Consider the following 22,103-nt stretch of genomic DNA (forward strand, 5'->3'; position numbering starts at 1 on the left):
TATAAATACTATGGGTATGAGTGTGGATTTGTATATACAAAAGAAGAGTATTTCAGTGCAATCCTCCACCCATCTCTTTTGTTGCTGTTGGCCACATCTCTGGGACATCTGAATTGATGATAACAATAGCTGGATAAGCTTTGACAATACACTCAATTATTCTAGACTATTAGGCACACAAAAATAAATTAAATAAATAAATAAATAAAGACAAATCAACATCAATAAAGGATGTTTTAGTTAATACTGCTGTTGTTATTGTTAATGTTGTTGTCACTGTTGTCATACAGTGCTGGGGGAGATTGCAGGGGAGGAGGGTACATTCAGAGTAAATGTGGATGAAATGTTGGTAATTTATTTTAAAATAAACAAACATATAAAGAAATAAATTAGGATAAAAGGATTCTAGAACTGTACTAGAAATGAAAGTTTGCATAAACTTTGTTGGCCACTCTAAAAAACAATAGGTGAAGCAGGAGAAGCATGGAGTTGAGATTAAATGGAAATACTTCTCATGAGAAGTATTATACACAACAATAGGGCAATTAGGTCTAGAAAGGAGGAGAGGCTGGAAAAAACAACATACTGGTATGTACTGATAGTGTGTAGTGTTGTTTTGGTTATTGTAGAGAATGGTTGTGATGCTGTAGACTGTGTTGTTGGTGAAGGTAGAGCTATGAAGACAGCAGCTATGGTGGTCGTGGATAAACAAATTAATGGTAGTACCGATTGATATTGGAGGGTAGAATCAGTGCTAGTAGACACGTTGTTTAGTCAAAGATCAGTTTGAATCAAGCAAATTTACGATCAAAGGAAACCCACCCATGGCCCACCTTTTCCTTTTCTAGAGCTATGTTGGACTATATCCACCAATGCAATCTTTCCTTAAGACAGTCGGGTATAATTTGAAAGAATTGGCTGTTATTTCTAGTAGGTTAGGTTTGGTGAGTATAGAGGTTTCCTCATGGATCATGTGGATTGCAATAGTGGTGGTAGGTTGACTCCGGCTGTGCTGGAAAGCATTTAATACCTAAAAACAAAGAAACTCCCAATGCTTGTTGTTTTTAGATTTCAAACACCAACAGAAGGAGAATTTGTTGACTGACTGCATGGATAATCTCAGTTTATCAAAGTTCTTCCAAGTTGCTACATTACACATGAGAAACTCCACCATATGCAAAACACAACCCTTAAGGTATTTTCCTTCATCCACACAACTGTGCTGGTGTGATGTTACAATTAACATTAGTATTGGTAGTGTTAGCAGTAATAGGGAATGAAAGTGATGGTGTTGGTGATAAAGGCAGTGGCTGAATGATGATGTGTACTTATTTATAGCTCTCAAACAGATAAACCATTAAAGAGAAAGTTGAAGAGACTGCTGGAGTAGTTTCATTCTAATTACACCAGGACAGGAGAGAAAAAGACAAAATAGTTTGCTTCCTATATAATGATAAAAAATAAAAGGTTGTGGAGGGAAGTCTTTGATCCATCAAAAGTAACTAACAATGGTTGGTAATAGATGAATTTGGGAAAATTGTGATGAAAAATATAAACAGAATTACAACTAGAGGAAAAATACCAGAAATCTTTTGAAAGAAAAGCGACAGAATGGTTGAATGGAAGGACAATTCAAAATCGAAATTCTCTTCATGGTTGGTTATGTAGAACAATATACTAAAAACTGTAGCAGAGTCTCTGTCACTGAAACATTACAATTTGAAAATTACAGAATTAATTGTAACCATAGTCCAAAATATTTCTAACACAAGGCTAGAAGTTTGGGTGGGAGGAAGGAATTCTAAATTAAAAAGACCAAATTACATAATCGGTACATAATTTTATCAAACCTAGAGGGGTGAGAAGGAAAGCTGATCTCAGCAGGATTCAGTTTCAGAATGTAGAGCCATAAATGTTGCAAGACATTTTGTACAAAGCTCTAACAATTCTGCCAATTCACCATTCTCAATATGAATATGGCACAGATAAGTTAGTAAAAGTGCAGTTGTTTACACTGAAATCAAATGAAATGAAAAAAAGTAATGGTATATACAGTATATATATATATATATATATATATATATATATATATATAATGAACTCCCAAGAAGACCAAAGAACTATACTAACTAAGGATTATAGTGACTACCAATTGTAACTGCTCTCTTTAAGGTATCATAGACCATCCTACAGGTGAGTACTGAATGTAGGACCATTCACTCAGGTTGTGCTTGTCACTCTCCCCACCTTGCATCAAAATTACAGGAGGCATCACTTCTCCCTCTATTCTCACATTTACCTCAGATGGAAATTGAACAGATCAATGAGAGCTTTCCTAAAGAGAAAGACATCTATCCATAATCCTTTTGGTCACATACACCAAGAAATCTCTTTTGCCACAACTCACAGAACAAAACTGCTGGCCCTTCTTGGCCAAATGAAGTCAGCAAAGCCATCATCAGGATGGACTTGGCTAATAAGCCAGATCCATTTTCTACACAATAGCTCGCTGATAAGACCCTCACACACCAACAACACATGGTCATTGAATGTTTGTTTGAAGAAGGATTTTGGTGCATTATGCATATCTTGGACAGCCAGCTGGTGGAACCTTCATGCCTGTACTTTACTTCAAACCAACACACTCCCTTTGGCATCACTGTCAGATGAAGAATTACCTACAATGATTGGGCTGAAAGTATTCCAAACCTGACCAGCTGGCTGATTCTTGACAATGCCCAGCATTTGTACAAGAACACTGTCACCCTACATCAGTTATCCATGGAAAGTTTATTTGGTTGTTCCAGACAGTATGGTCAACTCCAAGAGCTTCCAGCTGTTCCAAACTCATTAGTCTAACCAAAACCACATGTTGTGGAGACTGTTGCAGAGAGATTTGTCTGGAATTTCACAGGCCAACACATTCTCAACTACATGTACAACAAGTGCCAAACTTTGTGCTCTGAGGAGTTAAGGACAGAAATGATCAATAATGTCTCTTGTCCATATCCTTCTTCAACATCACTATTACTTCCTGGTCTTTACAACTCAGAATTCTCCAGTCCTGCCAACAATCACAGTAACTTACCATCAAACTGAAAAGCAGAGTGCTACTCTTTGCTAAGTCCTATCAGTCCTACTCCACTCACCTGCTTCAAAGTAATCCACAATCAATAATGACAATCACCCTCATCAACTGCTGTTAAAGTTTCTCTCTATTTTTCTTTTGGTGCGTGTGTGTGTCTGAGAGGAGAGAGAGAGAGATTGTTGTTATTACTGCTGGTGTTCCTTTGTTTTTTTAATGTCTTTTGTTTTTGCTGTGGTGGTTGTAGTCTTTGTTTGTTTTCCCACTATTGTATTTGTTGATGTGATATGGCTCTATCTGTTGTTGAGGTAATGGTGATAGTATTGCATATGGTTCCGGGGGGGGGGGGGCTGACCAAAAGGCTTTCAACTTTTTTGTTTATTTCTTTTGTTGTTGTCTTTTAAATCTTTATTTTACAGTTTTTCTTTTTCTCCTGTTAAAGACCTCTTGCAATAAGTCTTTTGTTTTGACCTTGTTGCACAATGAGGTCTTCTAATTGTAGAGATCTGGAAGAGAAGGTAACACTGTGCATGTGAGTATGTTTGAGCTTTCTCGATAAAGGTGACATTGCTAGAAGGTTTCCTTTGGTCGTGGTAGTGGGATCTGTTGGTGCTTTTGATGTGATTGGAGTTGCAGGAATTGTAGCAATGTAGACCTTCCTTCTTTCGCCTATTACTGTGAGCAGAAAGTACTTAAGGTGGTTGGTGGTACCACATATGTCATACATAATCCTTCTCCTATCTACTGCCACAACTAGTTGTGAGCAGTTTGGTAGCAATCATCTAAGGGATATTTTCAATCCTTTCCTGACTTATTTGGATTGCAAGCTCCATTCCTATCTTTCACCAGTCCCCAGGTACACACTACCACCAAGATAGTCATTTCATCCACTTCAGCTATCAATAGTTCATTTCTGTCAGAAGAAACCCCTTAACCTTCACCAGTTGCCAGCCCAAATCTGACAGAATGAGGTGTGAACTACTAAATCTTAACTGAGCCGGAGAGTGGTTCCTCACCTCATCTTCAGAGAGGAACCTATCTTACCTCCAATGCTCCATATCTTCAGCTGTGAGCAAGGAAGGCTTTTTTTGTCCTATATTATTTTCAAATACTTTTTTACTTGGATGTGTGTCAGCTTTTCTATCTGCTGATTTTTCATGCCTGTGCACTGGCATATCACAATAATCTTTTCTTTTTTTTTAATTTCAAATTTTCCATCACCATTGAGATACAGCCAAGGTAATATTTCTTCTCTCATTCTGAATGAGGCCTATGGTTTTTCTAAACTGTTCTTATCTTGTAACTCTAGTTATTCCAAGGCTTTTTGCTGTACAGGCAAATGAGCCCAATCTGAGAAACCACTTTACCAGAGCCTGTTATTGTTCTCTGCCTCTTTTACCATTGGATCTGAAAGCACTTGCTTGCCAAAGAGGAAGTGGTGATGTTACTTGGTACAGTGATATTCAGCTCAGTTCAGTTAAAAGGTTGGTTGGGGTGGTAATGTTGTTGATTTTGCCACTAGGTATGCTGTTGCTGTTGCTACAGCCTACTGCCTCTTCTCTGTGTCTATGACTGCAGTGGCTGTTGTGGTGCTGAATCAAAGAGAAGAGCATGTCCTTCTCAGTGAAGGGAGAGAATGGGAGAACCTTCCATTCGAAACCTCTTCTTCTTCCCTATGTGTATTCCCACCCCTTCTCTCATTAATTGGTTATCACATATGATGTCATGTTTAAACTGTTTAATTTTTTTCAAATTAAATGTTTTTCTATCTGAGGATTATGTCTCCAGATAAAGCAAAAAACAAAGGAATTAACCAATCCTTTGTAGTCATAGTCAGTTCCTCGACAAGACAAAGCATAAACATTAATGAAAACAAACCCCTAAATTAAGAAAATATTAAACTTTTTTTCTTCAACTTCTGGGGCATTAGAAATATGTGGTACACAGCCCAGAAGAAGCAGTGGTATTAGCAATGATGATGATGGTAACAACAACAACAACAATAATCGTTCAATATTATTAAATGGTGCAAAAGTCATTTGCTTACCTGAATGTCGTATTCGACCATCTGTTTTACGTCTCATCAAATCCTCAATTTCTTGCTCCATAAACAAATTATCATCAAAATCCATACTGTCATCAGATGTAAGTTCAGCCTGCATATCAGCATTAGTTCGGTGCCGATCTTTATAACCAGCAAGCTCTTTTCCATTTTCATTCAAAACAAATTTGTTAGACATCAGATGTAAGTTCAGCCTGCATATCAGCATTAGTTCGGTGCCGATCTTTATAACCAGCAAGCTCTTTTCCATTTTCATTCAAAACAAATTTGTTAGAAAGATCCAGAGCACTGAGAAGTCCAGGCTGGTTTAGAATTTGTCCTTGAATCATATGAGGAGTCAACATTCTCAAAGCATTCCTTGATGGTGAAAGGGCAAGTGTCATCTGTGCCTCAGTTTTAGAGGGTGCCAAAACACCATCGCTGCTTTCATACCCAACCCGTTCGTCAGGCGGCTCAGTTTTGCTGACTTCGCGCAGATGTTCTTTATCTGAAGGAGAATTAATTTCTTCTTTTGGAGTTTGGGTCGGGGAGTGCTGAGGAGACTTTGATGTGTTATTGGCATCATCTCCTGCTGCACTGGCACCATTGTCAATGTCTGTAATACTAGCATCAGCAGATGAGTTGGCACTTGTAGTGGTTCTTTTAAACTCTGAGTTACTGGTTGGCTGACTCTGCTCTTCATAATTAGAATCTAAAACTTCCTGCTTAATTTGCATTTCTAGCACTACTCCCACTGGTGTGTGTGTGACAGCTAATGTACTCAGTCGGCACACTGCTCACATCTGTGGCAGTGATTGAAATAATAAGGAAAGGAATCAACAAAACGGAGATTCCACACAAACAAGTGTGGACAGATGAACATTATGGTGAAAGTAGAAAATTGTCATTTCTATAATAATAATAATATTCCAAATGTGTTAGCAAATTTGAAAAAAAAGAAATATCCAGTTCTGTGAGGAGCTTCATCAGGGTATTGGTTTCCCCAGGAAGTAGTAACAACTTCATTTCACACCTGGAAAAAAACAAAGAACAGGAACACTTTTAATTAATTTAGTCTATGAAAAAAATCTAATTTGCTTAATATACATATGCAAATATTGTCTAATTAACTAAAAACTATACTGAACTGTTAACTTAAAATGCAAAAATAATCTCTTTTACTTAGTTTTTACATTTAACAATATCAAAGTCCTTCATTGATTACTCATACTCTCTGATGTATTTGTATATGAAATGCTAGTTAGTAAATTAACAAATTTTAAAAAGAAAATGTAAAAACAAAATCACAAAAAACATTTGATGAAAGCCCAAACCAGATATAACAATTTATAAGTGATTTTAACTAACCATTAATATCAGCAATTAATCAGTAAAAAGGCTTTGAGTAACAGAGCATGCCAATATCACAAAATATTTTTTTATATAGATTTTTAAAAAGCAGACTTTGAATATGCAACATTTAATGAGTATCATACTATTAAAAATGATATAAATAACATGTTTATGTTTTTGTGAGTTGCAACATGATATGAAGAGAATTATTAATATGAAAATGTGAGATTTGATTTAAAACCAAGCAACATGATCTGTATATGAGTGTGTGCCTGTTAAGAGCTTTGTTGTAGCAATAATTTATGTTAGTGGTAGAAATGTAGCATAGCAACTAGAGAACCAGAGAAATATATGTAGCATGATAACTGGGGAACCATAGAAATATATGTAGCATGATAACTGGGGAACCATGGAAATGTATGTAGCATGATAACTGGGGAACCATGGAAATAAATGTAGCATGATAATAAGGGAACCAGATATTTATATGTAGCATGATCATTTGAGAACCATAGAAATATATCAAGCTCTCTATTACCACTTATTGAAATGATGACTTATCTACATTAGTGGGAGGGATTGCAGGCGAAATTTGAAACCACCTGCTAATGAAATCTCACAAAGTCTATCAATATGTGAAAAATGGTTTAATCCTGAAGGCCAGATCAGTAATTTAATATATATCACATACATGCGAGTTTGTTAAATTAAAGATACATTATTTTTACTCAATAAAGTTGCACCGGCATAGCTTCTTTTGCACCTGCAACTCACCCCAATTATTGAAAACGTTTTGCATGTCTGATCTACAATCAGAATCATAAAAAGTACATGGTGCCAAACTTGTTGTTTATAGCAAATCCTAATTTTGCTGAGTAAATAAATACCCCAAAATTCTTGCATGAATTATGCAATATAACCAGAATAAGGTGAGAGTTGCTCCACAGCATTGTAGAAAATTCAACTGCTTAATCGCATATAAATATTAAATTGGTTTAACTTGTATATCAAAACAATGGGTAATTTATAGAAATTTACCATTAAACAGATAGAAATAGGAGCAACAATTGTTTATGTAATTTGTACAAGTATTTATGTTTATAAATCATTCTGATAGAAGCTTGTAACAGCCTTGTACCAACTACTAATAGTGAATAATAGCCAGTTAAATTTTCAGTTGATTATAAATGAAGATAAAGGTTAAATAAAGTATATACAATAAAGAAGCTTAACTTTCAAAATTTTCCACAAGTATATTATTACACTTCCTACGATACAATAAAGTTTTATGCTAAGAGTTGATTTGTAAAGATTATGAAAAAAGAAAGAAAGAAAAGACATCATACAATAGCAAAGGCATAGGTTAACGAAATGAAAACCAATACAAATGCATCAGGTATTAAGCTGGACCCATTTCATTGCTTGTTCAAATACTAGGCATTGTATAGCACTGGTAATAAATAACTGGATTTAAATCTCTGTCTTTGCTGTTCACCATTGGTATTATTTTATCCTGCATTCCTTTAAAACTATTGTAAATAGCCAAACCTTTTAACATCTGACACAAAATTTTATCAATAGACAAAGTGTTTGCCAATCACATCTAAGTAAAATCTTCTACTCTAATAATTAACAAGTTTATAATTTCTGGCTTCAATTTTACATTATTCCACATCATTGAGAATCATTAATAATCATTTTTAGATTTCGAAGTAAAAATTCTCTGATGTATTACTAAATTATCTCTCACCTGTATCTCAAACAATCATAAACCACTACTACAACCTGATTTCTTTTCTCTTTTACATTCAATTTTCTATATGAATTAGGAGCTCATATGACAATGGCACTTCATAAAATAACTTTCTCTTGTTTAAAGAATTTTTTGATTTTCTCAGTAAAGTAAATTGAGGCAAATTAACGATAAAATATTAACAAATATTAATGAACAAATATTAATAAAGTGTATACTGAAAGTTAATAATAATGATACACAACTTTCTTATAGAAGTGGTGTGCATGCGTGCGTGTGTGTGTGTGTGTGTGTATGTGAGATCGTCTTAAAAGAGGGGATTAGATGTCTTAAAGGCACACTAGAGAACTTAGAGATATCAATAATAGTAAAGTGGTAATCGTTTAGAGATAAATGCTGAGAACACTTCCACTAGAAAGTAATTAGGATGGATATGGAGATGTCTTATACAAATCAATTCAAGTTAAGTGAATTACAAAATATTTACTTCTGATAAAATTTGATGTGATTCAATGAAATGTACAAATTTTTTCTTCTGGCAATAGTTTTCACTTGTTTGCACATAATGAAGAAACACAATTTACATGTAGCTTTGATAGGGTAGTAAGTATTTATATTATTATTATTATTATTATTATTATTATATCATCATCAATGATAGCAAATGTTTGACCCTACAGGACTTAATTTCATACTTTTATTTACATTAAGCATACCCATTGTGTACACCATGTCCATGATTAACAAAGTATAATAGCAGCTTATAAAAATAAATTAATCAGGTACAGAGAAAATATTTATAAATAAATGCAGGCAGAAACACATGATAGTTAATGTAAAACAGTTAAACTATTACTCACAGAGAGCAAGTAAAAGAAATAGAACATGACAGGGATTGGTCAGCACACACCAGAGAACTAACCAACTTAGGATGGAAATATGAGAATTGATAGCAAAAGCCAAGGAAATAAATACGTCAAACTGATAAAGCAGGCTAGAGACTATTTAGAAAAAATAATCATCATCATTTTAACATTCGTTTTTCCATGCTGGCATGTGTTGGTTGGAATTTGTTGAGGAAGATTTTCTACAGCTGTATGGTTACATTTGCTTCTCAATCACATAGTTTCAGGTTTAGTCTTATGGTGTGGTATTTTAGGCAAGTGTTTCCTACTATGATGGCCCCCAGGCCAACCAAAGCCTTGTGAGTAGATTTGGTAGATGGAAAACTGAATGAATATGTGTGTGTGTGTGTGTGTGTGTGTGTGTGTGTGTGTGTGTGTGTGTGCGTCTCTCTCTCTCTCTCTCTCTCTCTCTCTCTCTCTCTCTCTCTCTCCCCTCTTGTCTTGACATTGCATGGTAATTGTAAATGAATATCATTCATTCCCAAAATGTTACACAAACATGTCTGGCCATAGAAAAATCTGCCTCAATAAATTCCTTCTGACCCATTTTAATGGGTCAAAATTATCACAAACTCTTTTTGACCCATTTTAACGGGTGAAAATTATCATGCATGCAAAATTATCAACATTATTATTTAACGTCCACTTTTAATTCACTGCTGGCATGGATTGGATGGTTTGACAAGAACCAGTAAGTCACAAAGCTGCAGCAAGCACAAAACAATAATGATGAACATATACATGTATATTTATATTTATATGTATATATATATAGATTTGTTCATTTGTTTTACATCCATTTTTTCCATGCTAGCATGAGTTGGATGAATATGATTACTGAGGCATTATTTTACAGTCAGATATTCTTTCTTGTTTTTCAAGAGGTTTCTTATTCTTTTTTTATATTCCACTTGCCTTTGAAAGTGCAGAAGCTAGAAAAGACAATTTTCTTGACAAAGAAGATCAACAAACAACACCATTTTCAGCTCAATACTTTCATGTGAAAGTGCAGAGTGTTAGCATTAACCAGGACAAACCCAGACACACAGGCATATGAATTAGGAGTCATTAACAGTGTTTTGTTTCAATGCTATACTATACTAAATACTATATCAACAGATTTTAGCCAATATTGTATGTAACAAACAGATATAACTTTACATGAAATATCTGTGTAGGCAGAAAAAAGGGGATCTGCCAAGCAAGTTTCAATCCTGTGATGGGATTCTGTCAGCAACTGAGTAGTACTACTTTTAACTGTCCATGAAGACACTGCTTGTAAATCCACTACTACTAAAATCACTGATGAAGTACCAACACAGGATTAAAACTAGTCCAGCTGCCTTGAAGAGTGTAGTCAAAGAAATCAAACCCAGGCTACACTATGCAGTGAGACTGAACACTGAACTATATGGCAGTAAAGTGATCGCCTTAATCACACAGTCATACTTATGTCTATGTCCTAACTGTAGCCAGACATTTGTATGTGCTAAATTCATGTGCACATGCATGTGCATGTGTGTACATGCACATACATCTTGGACAAATCTATTTGGTCAGTATATGAAAAAAACATTAGATCAATGTTGATGATGATAACAACAATGACGAGTAGAACAAAACATACTCTATTTTGTTTGTATTGAAGCTGAAAATAGTATAGGATTAGAGACTATATTCGAATATATTCAACAATAAAACTTTTTCTTTGTATAGCCTATAGTATATATAACCCAGGAGAATACACATTACGAGGTGAGAGATATGAAGTAACAAAGTGAATAAGTGTTCATTAGAAGAGAGAAGTAAGAAGGAGCCTCAAGACAGAGAGTGTACAATATAATAGAAAGAAAAATATGCTTCGAGTAATTGATCAGTAAAGTGAAAAATGTAAACAAAAGGTAAATAATCCTTTCTGTTATAGGTACAAGGCCTGAAATCTGGGGGAGGGAGATAGTTGATTGCATCAACCCCAGTACTTGACTGGTACTTTTATCATCAACCCCGAAAGGATGAAAGGCAAAGTCAACGCCGATGGAATTTGAACTAAGAATGTGAAGACAGATAAAATGCCTGGCGTGCTAAGGATTCTGCTCGATTGCTGCCTTTGACCAAAAATATTAAAAAAAAAAAAAAAAAGGTAAATAATATGAAGTAAAATGCTAGGTGCCAAAGAGAGGGAGGAGTGATTCTCAAAACCAGGATGTGAGAGGAGACAGGGTGATAATATATAAGGTTTCAAAATGGATTAGTATGGAAGAGTAACTTTTGAAATAATAGCACAGACAAACATACACACATGGATGTAACTATGACAGGAATAGCATTCATCCTTTAACATTCAGATTATTCTGTCAAATATAATGTTTATTTATGCACATTGTTTTGAATTTATCATGCATTATCTAGTAGCTTCAAGATTTCAACGACGTGTCAGTTTATTTTATAAATGACATGGTAGGATAAGCATGAGAAGCCAGATCTGGCCAGTTTAAACATAAAACAGGTAGAATATTTGGGGTTGGATATGGCCAGTTTAAATGCTAAAGAGTTAAACTGATTATTTACGTAACTATTAAGTTGTTCAGATTATTTAGAAAACCTGTTTTTGTCTATGGGAGAACAACAATTGCTACTCTGAAATAAACTACACAACAAAATGAAAATTTTATTGGAAAAAGAATTAAAAATTATGAATGAATAGATTATGAAAGAATCAAGAAAAATAACAAGTTCCAACATAAGTACAAAGTCACTTAGCTGAGAAGATGGAAGTTGATTAAAACAAACCCAGTACTGGGTTGCTGACAAAAGAGCTGTCACTAAATAAGCACAAGTCATTTTATTTGTAGCTCTACCAATTCAGCAACCTACATGTATTAATGGAGAGATGTAATATTGCTCCATTTAATTACCAATTTCACAACAACCAACAGCTGACTGAAGAAGGGGTGGGGTGGTGAGTGTGTGGCAAACAAGTAGGCTAAATTGCTTAATTAATTTTAGCAGTCAAGTTGGTGCTTCACAGCTTCAGATTTAAAACTCTGACAAGGTTCACTTCATTTTGCTTTGCTTTGGGAATTGATAAAATAAATAGCAGAAGCATTCATAGCTATATAGCTTATAAGGTTTCATTGGTTGCTGCTGTTGTTGTTGTTGTTGTTTAGCCCCAGGTTATCTCTGGCTGAGTAGACCTATGATCAAATGTGTCCAGATGTCCCAACACTGGTTATCCTACATTATTTACAATTGACGGATATTTGTCCTCATCTTGTATGTTGTTAACACAATGTTTCGGCTGATATACCCTCCAGCCTTCATCAGGTGTCTTAGAGAAATTTCGAACCTGGGTTCTCATTCCTTAGGTATTTTTCGAAATTTCCCCAAGACACCTGATGAAGGCTGGGGGGTATATCAGTCGAAACGTGTTAACAACAAACAAGATGAGGGCAAATATCTGTCTAATGTAAATAATGTACATAATTCCTCATCTCTTAAATATAGAACTGTACTGGTTATCTTATTTCTTCCTTCCTAGATGCAGTATACCTGTGACTACATTACTTAATGTACCTGGCATTACATAATACTGGCTTCACCACTGGAGGTTAACTCCATTGGCCTTACAAGTTTTCTTAAATAGAGCCATTAGAATCCATCCAATATTATCAAAATATAGTATACCAACAGCAAGAATAGTAACAAGGAGAAAGATAAATAAAAAAAAACTAAAATACAAGCATCAACATATTACATAAGTGTTGTATTCTGGAAAATTTTACTGAAATATGGAATTTCCAACCATGAAATTTATTATTTCCCATTGACTCCCATTACTCAGAGGTCATGAAAAAATAAAAAGTTCATGATATGAAATTCCACTTTACAAGATATAAAGTAATGCAATGCTTCTGTCATGCAGCAGGGAGATAGGGATTGAATATCAAAAATAAAATTAATGGTTGGTCAGGATAGGTTAGGACAGACAGGGCTAGAGAGTGAATTTAACTCAAATATCAATAGGACAAGCAAATGTAGGTAGAGAGAAACAGAGTTGTTACATGAGTGAGTTAACGCTTACATGAAAACATAGTAAACACAGACAGACATTAGTTGTTTACAAATAAGGATATTTTCATTATAATTTGATATTTGGATTTTCAAATTCGTTGCAATGCACCAAGGAAAAGATTTTCAGTATCACCTCCACAACTTTAGAGTGAAAAATTAAATGCAATACAGCTAAAACCTAAGGAGTGCATCACAGATATAAACTCAGATATAGTGTTGTTATGGGTTATAGTTCTGGAAGCAAGCAAACATAGAAAATAGCTATGTTAATTTAAAAATGAAGATGACACATAAAAGGCACCCACTGCACTCTTGGAGTGGTTAGCATTACAAAAGGCATCCAGCCGTAGAAACCATGCCAAATCAGACTGGAGCCTGGTACAGCTCTCCAAACTGTCTAACCCATGCCGGCATGGGAAATGGATGCTGTGATGATAATGATGATGGTGATGATGATGATGGTGATGATGATGAGTATGGGCATATGGCCTGGCTCTCCATTCGTTATGATAAATGTTCCAGTTGATCCAATTAACAGAACAGCCTGCTCATGAAGTTAACATGCAAGTGGCAGAGTGCTCCATAGATACGCATACCCTCAATGTAGTTTTCAAGGAAATTCAGCATGGCATAGAATGTGATAAGGGTAGACATTTAAATTGCAGGTATAATTCATTTTTGTCAGCTGAGTGAACTGGAGCAACATGAAATAAAGTGTCTAGCCCAATGAGACAATGTGTTGCCAAGCATCAAACTCACAATCTTATGATCATGTGCTGAATGCCCTAACCACTAAGACACACACCTTCCTGATAAGCATATAAGCCATCTATTAAACAATCAAATCTTATTAGGAAATGTATTTATATCTTGTGAAGAATCCTCTTTACACAGCAGTAACACATATGCCTATGTAGAACTGGGAATAAGAGTGTGTGTGTGTGTGTGTGTGTGTGTGTGTGTGTGTGTGTGTGTGTGTGTGTGTGTGTACATATGGTGAAAAATTAAAAAAATCTAGATGATAAGTTCAAAGTGGCGTGTGTGTGTGTGTGTATGCACACACACACACAAGAGACATACACAAAGTAACATATATTTTGTGTCTCGAAATATATGAGTATATAAGTATAAGTATACACATATATGTTTATGTCTAGGTACATATGTATATGCATCTATAAATACATGTTGAGAAAACTGTTGCAAATCAGATGGGCTTTCTACATCACTCAACAATTCTTAAATGAACAAACCTAAGTACCAAATAACAACATCAATAACAACACCAACAACAACAATAATAATAATAATAATAATAATAATAATAATAATAATAATGTCCCTTCTACATTTATTTTGATAAGTGTGCTGACCAATTACACCAAAGGTTTCTAATTTAGGCACAAGGCCAGTAATTTCAGTGGGAGGGGTTTAGTTGATTTCATCAACCCTAGTACTTGACTGGTACTTTATTTTATGAATCCCAGAAGGAATGAAAAGCAAAGGTGACTTTGGTATTATTTGAACTCTGAATTTGAAGGGTCATAATTAAATAAATAAATGCAACACATTTTTTTCTGATCATTCTAAGGACTCTGCCAGTTTACCACCTTTGATAACCTTTTCCTATCATAGGTATAAAGTAAAACAGTCAATTATACTGACCCCGTGCCTGACCGACCCTTTACTATATCCACCCCAGAGGGATGAAAGGCAAAGTTGACCTGGCCAGGATTTGAACTCAGAATGGAAGGTATCAGAATACTACAAAGCATGTTTTCTGACATAGATTCTGCCAACCTGCCACCCTAATAATAACAATAAAAATATTACTCTCTATTATAGGCACAACGCCTGAAATTTTGGAGGAGCAGGCTAATCAGTTACTTCTACCCCAGTGCTCAACTGGAACTTATTTTATTGGCCCCAGACAGATGAAAGGCTAAGTTAACCTTATTAGAATTTGAACTCAGAACACAAAGACATGAAATGCCACTAAGCATTTTGCCTGGCATACTAATGATTCTGCTAGCTCAATAATAATAGCAAAAACTTCTTAGAATACAAGAACTTAATTATTGGTGAGTTTGATGTTTGTTGTCCATTCCACTCAAGCATAGATTCTAATAACAACTTTTTCAATTTGTAGTAGAAAAGAATTTGTCATATTCATAGCTTTCTTAAAAGTACTCGCAAATATCAATAAAGTGATTTCTGCAAGGAACTGAAGCTATTCTTCTATTCTATAGCACTCCCTAAACAGGTGATGTACAGGGTGAGGGGAAAACAGATACGTAACTCAGTTAAACAGTACAAAACAGAGTATGAAATTATAACTTTGAAGCACTAAACAAAGGACAGCCTAGATAACTATTGTCTTAGCCATAAAAATTTTAAGTCTCTCAGCAGTTAATTAGCATTATATATATAAATATATAAAAAAAAAAAAAACAGCAGTTACCTAAAAAAATTCCTCTGATTACATGTAAAAATTCTTTCAGCTGAGAAGTTAGTGACAAAAAACATCAAAAGTTGAAATAGCTAACCTTGAGTGAATTTGGATGAAGAATCACAACAGAAGGAGGCCAGCCGCAGATACAGAGTACAACCACACCAAAGTTTGGAAAAACGGTATAAGAGGTAGGCAAAGGGTTATATCAATGTATGAATTCTAAAATCCCTTCTAATGAAATCACCAAAAACTTTACACCAAATCATTTTAATATGGGGTGGGGGGAACTATGCAAACAGGTCAGGTGATAGAGTGACAATTCATAACTGAAAGCATACCATATAGTCATACATGCACATGCAAATTATGCATCTGTGTAATATCTTTCCATTGCATACACATTCATAGCTGCATGATATATATATATATATATATATATATATATATATATATATATATATATGATGCATTATATATATAATACATATATAAAGCTTCTATTTATAATGCATTTATATAATCAAAAGAAATTGGAGAACTGCAAAGCATTACAATTGTCAAGAAGAATTGATATTGGTGCTATATGGAACAGCAGTAGCACCGCCTCTTCATGAAGTTTGATAACTTTTTTTTGTTTGAAGTAGAGCACAAAAGTATGCTCAATATAGGCTCATGCAAGAGCAAAACTAAACATTAGAAAATGTTTTAAACTCAATGAAAGACACACTAAAGTTGGTATTGAAAAACAAAAAAAACACAAAAAATTGCAATAATAATAATAATAAATAATGTATTCTTCCCTTTCTGTCTCTCAATGTATCTCACCAGAACAACTTCCAATCCCCAATGAAAGAACAACAAGATAAGAATTGCTAAGCTAACAGTCATTTGTCACGAGTGCAGGAAGTGGGAGTACGACAAGCAGATCAGCCAGTCTGATGTAAGCCACAATAGCTTCACCTCTTTATTATATTCGCAACACTCTTCATGGAAATCTACACTCAATATAGACATTATGGAAACTAACACAAGGCAGAACTTGAGAGGAAAAGACCTCAAGAATAAGCAAGGCAAGGAAAAAAAATATATAACAAGCTATTGGTAAATGTGGACAAATAGAGAGTAATGTTAGAGATCATGCCAGTATTTTGGCAAGAAAGGAATTCTTTTAAGTGGTTAATGTAAAATGTCTTAGAAAATGATTTTAAATAAAATAAGAATAATAATTAAAAAAAAAAAAGGCATGAAGAGAAATGACAAGTGAATAGCTGCAATTGAAATAGGAATAATTCAACTTATACAGAATATCTCTTTATTCATGCTATCAATAAGGACTGCTATATAGCTATGTCACTGATAAACGCCTTTACTAGGTAGTGAGCGGAAAATTCTAGAGAATTGTAGTAAAACATCAAATGAAAAATCTTTTATAAAAACACAAAAAAAAAAGCAATATCTTACACACATATAAAAGGTAAGGGGGGGGGGAGCAAAAAGAGCTAATAAGAATTTTCAAAGTAAAGCAGTATTTTGATGGATAATCAGTCATAGTTAAGAATAATATTAATATATAGAGGATTTTTCAGTGGTAAACACACAAGGTAGGGTCGGTTGTTAGAATTCTGAGATAAAAAGTCTTTATTAATGCGTATACATATATTATTCTGGTACCGGAACACAAATTGTAAGCAACCAATAGAATTGCAACAATCTGAGGCAGGTTTCTGTTAGCACACAATGATAAATCTTGGAAACTTTGCTGTCAAAAGCTATCAGGTGAAAAGTATTGAAAATAAAACTAATAATAAAAATGTTCACTAAACATACCATTGACACAAAAGTAGATTTGTTAGAGAATAAGATGTTATTTGAGAAAGTTAAAAGATGTTAGTAGCCACAGGCAATAGTTAGTTACACCTCGTGTATTAAGTTGGTTGGTTATTATTTCTTTGTTGTTGTTTTTTTTTGCACACGCACACATATATATACATGGCACATTTGGTTATCATTCCTTTTCATCTTACATCATAATTAACTTGAGAGCAATAAAAGACCAAAATAAAATTATCAATAAATAAGTAAGCATAAAAGATTACAAGGAAAGAGAGAGAGGGGGGAGAAAAGTAAAATAAAATGTACAAGATAAAATGCCAGTTTAGAAAAAAAAAATCCAAACTGAGAAATTTGCACAGAATGAACCCAGCAACAACTAAAAGTTATTTCTGCATTCTGATATAATTCAGGTAAATATGGTAGGGGCATGCACATGTAATATAGCAAGGTGAAAACTTTCTATTAAGATTATCCAAGCAATTAGTAGATAAAAACTCCCTCCACAGGGTGTTTAAACCTTAAAAACAACAAGTCAGATAAATCTATATTGTTGATATTCATAATCACTGTTACTACATTGCCTCCACTCCTGTATGTATGAGTGATGATGTGTATTGTATACACATTCCAGTGCCACATAAAAGAGCACTCATACCGGTGCCACATAAAGAGCACCCAACACACACTGTAAAGTGGTTGGTGTTAGGAAGGACATCCAGCCATAGAAAGCAAGCCAAATCAAATTGGAACCTGGTGCAACCCTCCTACTTGCCAGCTCCAGTCAAACCATCCAACCCATGCCAGCATGGAAAACAGATGTTAAAGGATGACGATGATGTGTATATAAGTGTGGCTGGGTGGTTAAGAAGCTTGCTTCCCAACTATACTGCATTGGGTTCAGTCCCACTGTGTAGCACTTTGGGTAAGTGTCATCAACTACAGCCCTGGACCAACCAAAACCTTGAGAATGGACTTGGACAGAAACTAAAACAAAACAATGATATGAAACACACATGTCACTCTGAGATTAATGATTCTGCTGCTGCTGCTAATAATAATAATAATAATAATAATAATAATAATAATAATAATAATAATTGCAGCATATAAAAGTAGCTTGACAGTAGCCTTTTATAATAAGACATTGCACCAGTTATATTGATTTTTATATATCTGTTTGAAAATGAACAGTGTGTGTGTGTGTGTGTGTGTGTGTGTGTGTGTGAGTGTGTTTGTGTGCGCGTGCACATGTGTGTATGTTTGTGTGTGTGTGCACATGGTTGATAGTGGATATGTGCACAAATGTAAGCAAATACCCATGCAAATTTCTGTGAAGATTCATGCATGGACATGCATTCTTTCATGCACACACATACACACAATCACATACCTGCAAATGTCTATGGAGCTGATATAAGAATATGAGTGAAGTACGATTATCAGTCAGTAGTAGTAGAGAATGAGTGTGCAGAATTCCATTTGTATATGAAGAGAAAGAGAGTTATCAATGAAACAGACCAACACATAAGGAAAAAATAAAACAGAAAAAAAAAACAGTTGGATGTGTGAGTGTGAGTATTTGTGAATTTATAATGGATAGCAAGAGATAGGGTACCAAGCCACAGAAATTATGTATACTAATAATATACAAATTTGCAACACCAACCAACTATAACACATTATGTAAAAATGAATAGATGTGTTTGTGTATTGAGAGAGAAAAGGAGAAGAGGAAAGAGAAAGGCAGATATAACATATTCCCATGTAAGAGAATGTTGGTTTGATGTTAAAACTCTGTAACATTGTGAATCTGTGAGCGCTCTAACTGATAAAAGAAAAAGAAAAAACACAGAGAGAGAGAGAGATCAGAACAAATATCACAGTTGGTGGGAAACATGAGATGCATTGCTGGACATGGTTTGTTGCATCACTGAGAGGTCCTGAAGATTAAAGTTAGAAGGAAGTTTGCAAATAAATGCTGCTGGAATCTGGTTTCTTGTCAAGCTGTAATGTTTGGGGATGCTGTTTCTGAGCGCACTGAGTGTTTGAGATCAACATTGATTAGGCAGCTGAGTGTGGAAGGTAGCAAGCAGCAAGTCCAGTAGTGCACAAAAGTCCATTAATAAAAGTGATGCAAATAGTTTCTGCTAGTCTGTAAAGAAACTACACAGTCCACTAAACAATTGTATCTCTCTGCTCCAGTGATCAACAAACAAACATTGCTAGTTGAGAAGATAGTTGAACAGTGGTGAAACCGTAGAGAAATCAATAATGTACCGTCAGGCAAAGTGACATAATAATAAAAAAAAAACATCAAGTCATTGCAGAATAGAAAAAAAAATATTAACTGAAAATAAGTATCCCAATTATAATCTTCCAACATCATGCACACATGCTCTTGAATAAGCATAATGAGAGCTTGTGGCAAATATAGCAGGTGGATATATATATAAAAAAAAAAAGGATGTCGATCTCTAAGAAAGAAGGGAAACTTTAAACACAATGGCAATCTCAGTAGGAACTTGTTTTCCACAGCTTTCAAGACAAGTTTCATGGGATGTTGCATTGAACCGAGCTGGGTAACATGCCCTGGATACCTGTTAATATGATATAGAAAAACCTGGCAGTTTTATAAAAAGTGCCCTGCGTAAGATACAAAATCTACCTTGGCAAAATAGAAACACTCCAGAAAATTTCACAGGGTCTGGAAACACTTGTTGAAACATGATTATTGGCTAAAGTCTGTGGCCAATTTAGTCTCAATAAAAAAATTCTTCAAATCATTTCAGTTAAGTGATTTTATAAGAGTTTTCTTTTTGGTGTCTTCAATTCTAAAAGTCACTAAAGAAAGCCTATGTCTACAAATTTCATGGATAATATCAAAGATTGCAGCTCACTATATTATATATGTGAAACTCCACTGAGGTATTTTAACCTCAGCTATATTGCAGATACACCAAAGCATATTAGTGACATAATAAATAAGACTTAATGTCTCATTCCATGTTGAGTCACAGAAATTGCTCTCTTCCCCTACCAAGGAAGAGTCTTGTACAAACACAGACAACTGCATGATGACCAAGAAGTCATTCCTGTCTTTGTAACTATTAGAGTTGATATGTAATTGAGAACAGCAGAGAATTGAACCTAAGCAAAATGCTGAACATTAAAAACCATGTCTACACCAACAAGAAGGTTTCCAACAACATTGTTTATACAAGATCTTGTGTGGAACGAGGACATTTAGGAAAAGACTGCTTACTTCTATACTGAAAAAACATTGTCAAAAGGTATCAATTCAAGTGATTAAAATGAGAAATATGACACCAGTTTTATAAATAAGAGTTGTGTGAGGAACTGGAACAGGTTGGATGAGGTGATAGAAGTTCAAGGATGATGCAACATGACAAAAGCTTCTCTATCAACCATTCTCTTTAGGGAAAGTAAACTCTTGATTATGTATTAGAGAAGAGAACTTTTCATCTCAGTTTAACATTTGAACTAAAATGAAAGAAAATTCAGGAGTATGAACTCATAATGAATTCTATAGCATTAAGACAACCGGATCTAAGTATTTTTCCAGAATAGTCCATTGTTGTAGATAAGATTAAACTTGAAAATGTATTGCAATCAAGTTTCCTAGAAAAACACATATTTATTGATAAATGTACACAAAATGTTACACAGCATGTTTTGTGCAGAGCGATAAGTTACAAGCACTGATCTAAACTAAATTACATATAAATTATGTCATGTAAATAAATATGCATTCAAATATTAAAGAACAAAGTTTGTATGATCAAAATATAAGCAGAGTCCTATCAACAGACATAATTATTTTTAAACTTGAAAGAGTTTATAGTTCTAAACATTATTTACACTACACACTCAAAAGTTTATGTGTCTACCTACACTGGTTACATATAAATTTTCACTTCAAATAGAGTAGTACTGAAGAATGTTTTTTGTGTTCTTTTAAGCTTTGGTGATTTTCTCAAAGTAATATTTTTATCAGTATATGTAGGTGCCATATTGACACATTGTCTGAGTATTGGATAGAATGACTTGCAGTATTTGTTTCAAATTCTGTGCTCCAAGTTCAAATCCAGCTGAAATCAACTTTGTCTTCATCCTTTTCAAACTGACACAAAGATTCTAATTACAATGTGGTAGACTAGCAGAACTGGATGGGAGGCCTTGCAATATCGATTCAAGCCATTTGCATCCTGACAGCAACACCTACAAATGACATAACATCAGCTTGAAAGTGATGGCCTTGCTCTTGAGTAACATCAAAGGCTAGAAGAGATAGGGAGACCTGTTTGCAAGGGCAACTGCCAATCATAAAATAAACTTGCCCAGGCTTGTGCAAACAAATGCAGATATAAGGTCAAACCTGAACAGCAGAGCTCTCCTTTCTCTCTATGTATATCTGCATGTGCACAAGCAATTACAATAGTCTGCTGCTGTGGTTCTGTACCAATATACCACATATTTGAAGAAAAAAAAACTATAATTTAAGGTTGCAGAATATCAATACTAATGTTTAAGCATCTCGAAAACATGTTATACATAATTTCGTTATGTATTTTCCTTTTACTTTTCTCAGT

The 22,103-nt window shown here is 34.5% G+C and overlaps 1 protein-coding gene across 18 annotated transcripts in view; it reads right to left on the reverse strand.

Annotated features, from left to right (window-relative positions):
- LOC106867580 (uncharacterized) overlaps positions 1-22,103 on the reverse strand; it is a 486,010-nt gene that overhangs the window by 52,447 nt on the left and 411,460 nt on the right. For 11 of the 18 annotated variants that reach the window (XM_089357550.1, XM_089357553.1, XM_089357549.1 and 8 more), the window contains 2 exons: positions 5,342-6,159; positions 5,133-5,241 (listed from right to left, as the gene is read on the reverse strand). In XM_089357550.1, the coding sequence (XP_089213676.1) occupies positions 5,133-5,241; positions 5,342-5,863 (631 nt within the window). In that variant the 5' untranslated portion in view covers positions 5,864-6,159. Of the gene's footprint in view, positions 1-5,132; positions 5,242-5,310; positions 6,160-22,103 lie in introns of all 18 variants that reach the window. The other 7 variants (XM_089357561.1, XM_089357558.1, XM_089357557.1 and 4 more) reach the window with 2 other exon arrangements.

Source organism: Octopus bimaculoides, chromosome 9, assembly GCF_046866305.1.
Source record: "Octopus bimaculoides isolate indiv1 chromosome 9, ASM4686630v1, whole genome shotgun sequence".
Classification (NCBI taxonomy): Eukaryota; Metazoa; Mollusca; class Cephalopoda; order Octopoda; family Octopodidae; genus Octopus; species Octopus bimaculoides.